The sequence below is a fragment of the Entamoeba invadens genome, assembly GCF_000330505.1.
Source record: "Entamoeba invadens IP1 unplaced genomic scaffold scaff_1105074726521, whole genome shotgun sequence".
NCBI classification, from domain to species: domain Eukaryota; phylum Evosea; order Mastigamoebida; family Endamoebidae; genus Entamoeba; species Entamoeba invadens.
Genome location: NW_004440443.1, coordinates 1 through 6498, shown reverse-complemented (window position 1 = coordinate 6498; position 6498 = coordinate 1). Strand labels below are relative to the sequence as shown.

Genomic DNA, 6498 nt, shown 5'->3' with positions numbered 1-6498 from the left:
TATTTTTTTGAATTAATGATATTTTTAATTAAATTGTTAAATTAACACAATTAAAAAACAGTAAAACCTGCTAAAAGTAATGCCTATGAACAGTGGTTTCAAAGGTTTTTTGTTGTAAATTCCAATTTTTAATACAAAAATTACAATACATTCCTGCTCTTGACAAATTTGTATGTATACAAATTATCACAAAGTATTTAAATATGTGTCATAATTATTGACTTCAATTTGTTTATCATCAATATAAGTGATTATGTACACATCTCCATGTTGTTATATTTAAACCAACAATGATTAATAAATATGTTCTTAAAATATAATCAACTGTTTATCACATTTAATAATATCTCTTTTAATATTTATTTTTAATATTCAATAAAATAACCTAAAAACTTTAATCTAAAAAATATTAAAAGAACCAAATGGAAATTTGTGAAGCTCTTCCAACTGATTTGGATGAAATTTACTCTATCGAAAAAACGTGTTTTCCACCTCTTGAAGCCGCAACGCGTGAGAGTCTTAACTCGAGAATAAACACTTTTAAAAACTCTTTTTATGTTGGAAAAATTAATGGTAAAACAATTGGGTTTATAAATGGCGCAGTGACTGACCGAACAACAATTTGCGACGAAATGTTCGACGACACAACAATGCACATAAAAGATGGGAAATATCAATCAATATTCGGTCTCGACGTTTTACCTGAATTTCAGCACAGAGGGTTGGCACAGCAGCTGATGAGACACTTCATTAAGAACGCCAAAGAGAATGGGAGACTCGGTCTCATTTTAACGTGCAAAGACAAACTGATTGGATTTTATGAACAGTTCGGGTATAAGTCAACTGGCGTTTCAAAGTCAACACATGGTAATGTTGTTTGGTATGACATGATACTTCGGTTTTAATTTAAAATTAAGTTGATTGTATTTGTTAAGAATTTACTTAAGTATCTATTGTTGTTATATTATTAAAGAGGTATTTATACAATATAACATTTTAAAAAATAGATGAAAAAATTGAAATTTTCACGTGTTTTATTGTTATGTTTTTATGATAATTGCAATATTTGTTGTAACATAATTAAAAAAAGATATACCTTATTGGTTGAGTAAAACTTTAAAGGTTTTGTAATCAAATTAAAAATATTTAAAAATAACAAATGTAACTGATTTATTATTTAAAAAACAATTTATATTTTTTGTTAAATAAAATAATAACATTTATCACATTTCATCAAGTGATATATGCCATATTTATAATATTTTAATTTGATTTTTGTTTTATTTAAAAGTTACACATTTGATATTTTTATATATAATCGTATTAAATTTTTTATAGTTATTTATTATAACACAACAAAATATGAAGAAGTCAAAGTTACTCACTTTTGGCAGCAACATGGAACCACCATGACATCAATGTGCTTGCAAAGAGTTTCTCTGAGTACCTTTTGGATTTCGTCTTTCTTCTTCAAACTCTCCTCACAGCATCCACAACACTTGCCTTCAATTTGAATCAACACAGCAACTGCCTCACTATTCTCTTTGATATCGTAAATATGAGCTTTCTCTTCTTTACTGATCTTTTCATTGAAAACTTCGTTGATTTTCATTACTTTTTGGAAGAAGGTCATATGATCGCAGGTCTTTTCACAACTCTTTTCGCAGCATTTCTGACACTCCATCTGAGCTCGTGTTTCTCTTAAGATGTCTTCCAAGTAATACTTCTTGCAGTACTTTCCACCAGCTTTTGGGCAAGATCCACAGAACGAGCCAGCCTTTGTCTCCTTTGTGATCTCTTCGACTGTCTTCAAGTCCTTTTCTTTGATAGCATTCTTGATAGTAGTTAATGATATATTTCCACACCCACAGACAATCTCTTCACTTTCAATGTCAGCGATCTTCTTTGTGGTGTACTGTGAAACAGCACGCTTGATGATGGTGTAGAAAAATGAAGTTGAAAAGAGCTTGTCCTTTGGAAGCTTGGGTTCTTGAAGTTCCTTTTCTATGTCCAAATTGGTGATTGTGAGCAACTGTTCGACAGTCTTACCAATGCAAAGTCCACACAAAACATCGGCCAAAACAGCAAACTTCTTGCATCCAAAGAATTGATACTTTGCATCAAGTACTTTTCCATCTGTATCAACGTGGAGATAGAATCTCATTGCATTGTTGCAACATTTGCAATAATAGTCTGCGGCGATCACTTTTCCAGTCTTGATGCAATCTGGACAAAGAACACCTTCGTGTTCAGGGTGTTCCATATGTTGGGCGTATTTGCAACAGCATTCACATGTTGGCTTTGACATTGTTTGATGGATTAAGTGGTTCTATAAACGATTATATTCTCTATGACACGTATTATTGTTATATTTTTACACTAAAAAGTACAGTTCAAACCAAGAAAAATAGAAGTATCATAAATTGAGTGTATCATTATTGGTTTATTGCAAAACAATCACAAATTATATCGATAAAGTACATTTATTAATAATGGTTATTTGTTTTATTGAATTACAATGACTAAATTTGTTTGTTACATCGTTCTCTAGATATGAAGAAGATTTTGGAAGGCAGTTTTTAATTATTAAATGGAATAATGTCACTATTTTATTGAACTATTTATTTTGATAAATTGATTCAGAAAACAGTGGTTTAGAACAATAAAAACGAAATAGTAAATGTTTTTATATAAAAAAATTCTTATATTAATGTTCTCTAAACATGATGAATAATTTGGACGTTGTAAGTTCGAAATATTTGTAGATGTCATTAATTTTAATATTATTCTATTATAATAAATTATAATAAATAACTAAATATATTATCTTGTGTTGTCCAGAAGAATAAAACAAAACATTTACCAATAAAAATAAATTTGTAATCAATACAAGCAATGCATCGGGAAGTTTTAGAAACTGTAACAAACTTGAAATAAAAACCTCATAATATTTGGTTGTAAAATAATATAATATTATATTACATATCTTATTCAATTGTTTCATACTACAGTTATGTTTAAAATAAAGTCAAGTATATTTTTAATATTTAAAATTGTATACAATTTAATTAAGTTTTGTGTTTGTATAATTTTAATGTAATTGATTTATATTATAATTGTTAAAATCTATGATGCTATATATAAACCTTTTTCTTATGCAAGATTTTAAAAATTGTATATTTCATTAAATTTAACCTTCATATAATTAAATAATTGCCAACTAAAAAACATTTAAATTTATAATTATAACAGGGTCAGCAGGGTCCAGTTTTAAACAACTTCTTGACAATTTTTAATACGTGTCAATATATATTTTAGTTTTAGCGTATTGCTAACAAAAAACTTAAAAAGTTTTTTTAAAGTTGAAATGTTTTTAAAAATTGGTAAAACTAAAGTTAACGATTTAAACAAAATTTTGTATAATTTAAATCATTACAATGTGTAACAATCCAGTTTAGAGAACAACAATTGAACATTAAATAGCATGTGAAATGATAAAATGCAAAAATTTTAAAATAAATAACAATATTCACTCATCATAATTGAAGTAAATATTAAAGATACTTACAACTGATAAAAATTATTAGAAATGATTTTTGTAATTTCAATGTAAATTTTTATTTAAACAATTAATATACTTTTTCTACATGTACATTAATATTATTTGTTAATGTTTATGTTGGGATATACATACATATGTTTAATTGTTAGTTTAACAAAGGTTTTGAATTGATCATTTGTGTCGATTTTAAATTAAAGTGTTAATTAAACAACCAAATAAAAGTATTTTTATTTTCTTATGCAACAATACAAAACAAACAGTGTGTTTTTTAGAATGTAAAACAATATTACTTTCAAATAGAGTAAAACTAATCTTTAGTTAATTTTCTTGATATAAACGATAATTCATAATAAGATAATAATAAGTTATATAAACTAATTTTCCAAAGTCGATAGTGGGCATTTTTCATTATTGTGTATTGAATCAGGATTTAGTATGCTAAAAAACACCCGTTTTTGGCGTTTTCTGGTTTTCAAGTAAAAATTTGCAAAGAAGTATTCGAGGTTATTAAAAAATATATATTTTCGAATTAAAGTTGCACAAAAAAACAAAGTAAAAAAATCTGGGTTTTTTCAAGTTTTACAAAAATCAAAAGTGCATTTAAAAAACGAGTTAATTTTATTGATGTTATGGGAAACAAAAAAATGACATATCGTGGGAAATTAGGAGTAATTTTTGATACTTAAAAACCACATTTAAAAATAGACCAAACATTCAGATCAAAACCGGAAGATAACTTTAACTATTTTGTTGATTGAAATGTAAAAATAATCAGATCACCCGTTAATTAAAGGTAAATGTGTTTATTATTTTAACATCAAAAATAACATGACTATGTAAACAAAGCATTTCAAATGATAAATTTATACGATTTTTATAAGTTTTATTAATTCAATTTTAGTTTGATATCTCTTTAACCATATGCAAGTCATCAACAAGGTTGACTCCTTAATAATTGAATGGCTAAAAGATGGCAAGTCTTACAAGTCAATAGAAAACCAACTTCATGTATTTCCCAATAGAGTATCACGTATTAAAAAATGCTTGATTCCAAAGAAAAAGTAGTTTCTAAAAAATTGGCAGACCAATTTCTGTTAATATAAATAAACAAGTCGAAGTATTCAACAAAACTATCAATAATCCATCAGTGTCATGCGCTTGTCTGGCAACCGAGATTCATTCATCAACAACATCTGTGCAAAGCTTACGTAAAAAGCTGGGATTTAAATATTCAACTCTAAGAAATAGCAAGTTTCTGACTTTAAAACAGGTCAGTTTTAGGAAGTTTTTTGTAAAACTGCTTTAAAACAGAGGAATGAAAAAAAATGGTGGAAAGTTATAATCAGTGATGAGTCAAGATATGGTCTGTTTAACGACAATGGCAGTTGTTGGATTCACAAAAAGAGGGCTGTTAGATATGGAAAGACAAATTTGGTGTTCATTAATGGTGTCAGGAAACGAATAACACGCAATACTCATGGAAATAAAAAAAAAATCTTTTTGACTTTACCCAAACATAACGACTCTTTGATGGTGTGGGGTGCGATAGGTAGAGATTACAAATCTCCGTTGTTGCTTTGTGATAATAGGCTGAATGCACTTGGGTATCAAAAAATGTTAAGAGAGAACAGGATATTTAACGACATAAGAAAATGCAGGGGACAAAATATTGTGTATTTCCAACAGGATGGAACAAAACCCCATACGCAAAAACAACAAAACAATTCTTGTTTGAAGAAGGTGTGAGAACAATGGATTGGCCAGCTTCGAGTCCCGATTTATCTCCAATCGAAAATTTGTGGTCAATTTTGGAAAAACGCATCAGAAAGAAGAAAAGTGTATTCCAAAACAAAAGAAGATTATTTAAGGCTCTCAAAAATGAGTGGAATGATATTCCAATGAATACAATCAACAACTTGATGAGTTCTATGCCAAGAAGGGTTGAATTGTGTCTTCAAGAAAAAGGCTATTCAATTGGACATCTACTATAATGCCTTTGCATTCAAAAAAATGCATTAAAAATGAACAAATTTTTAATTGAATTGATATTTATTTATACTGCTTTTTGTTTAAGATATTCTGTTTTTGTTGGTCTTAGTTTTTTAAAAAAGTCGATATCGAAATATAAATAGATTCCGATGTTTTTCCAATGTTTTGCATTAAAAATAAACCAATAAAAATCGGATACTATTGACTTTTGAAATCTAGTTTATAATAACAAATCAATTGAAAACAAACAAATATCGCAACAACTTTAAATAAGTTTAATTTAATTTTAAAATTTACAATTGAAAAGTTTTAATGTATAATAATGTTAACATGAAGATATATGTATATTGTTGGAATTTAAAGTAAAATTAAGAACAATTTTGTGTTTAAAATAATTTATCTTTTTATTTTTCTTTATTTTATCATATAATATAAATAATTATGTTTTGTCATTTTATCTTTGTTTTTTAAAAAAATAATGTTATTTACAACTTAAATGTTTTATAAGTTTTTTTAATTACATGATAGTTTAACCAACCCGCCAAGTTACCATAACTTTTTTTCAATGCAAATATAAAAAAAGATAAAAAAACAAAAATCTATAATATACTATAAATTTATGGTTTGCCTGTCTTTTTTTCTTTTCTGGATTATTTTCGGGTATTCGCAACTAAAACAAAACGGTTAAGATTATTAAAAATATATTATTTTATATTATTTTTATAACTATTTAGTTAAAATGACGAAAAAAAATGAAAGATGTTCATTTCTATATTATAATTGTATTTTGAATAAATCAATTTTGATTATTCACCAAATATTTAATAATCTAATTTTACTCAATGTTCAATGGGTAGAACACGTTTGGAAATGATTTATCTAATGAATATATTGTTCTACATTGTTGATGAAACGACATTAATCACTTTTCGTTTAATCAACAAAAA

The 6498-nt window shown here is 26.7% G+C and overlaps 2 protein-coding genes across 2 annotated transcripts; one reads left to right on the top strand and one right to left on the bottom strand.

The window, feature by feature from the left end:
• Nucleotides 1–422: 422 nt before the first annotated feature.
• EIN_479850 (hypothetical protein) lies at nt 423–905 on the top strand (the record flags this gene model as incomplete). Its single annotated transcript, XM_004257869.1, has 1 exon — nt 423–905. One exon carries the CDS (start codon nt 423–425, stop codon nt 903–905), a length of 483 nt encoding a protein of 160 aa, XP_004257917.1.
• A 476-nt stretch (nt 906–1381) lies between these two features.
• On the bottom strand, nt 1382–2308 carry EIN_479840 (nitrogen fixation protein nifU, putative; the record flags this gene model as incomplete). Its single annotated transcript, XM_004257868.1, has 1 exon — nt 1382–2308. The coding sequence occupies one exon, from the start codon at nt 2306–2308 to the stop codon at nt 1382–1384; it is 927 nt and encodes a 308-aa protein (XP_004257916.1).
• Between the last annotated feature and the right edge of the window lie 4190 nt (nt 2309–6498).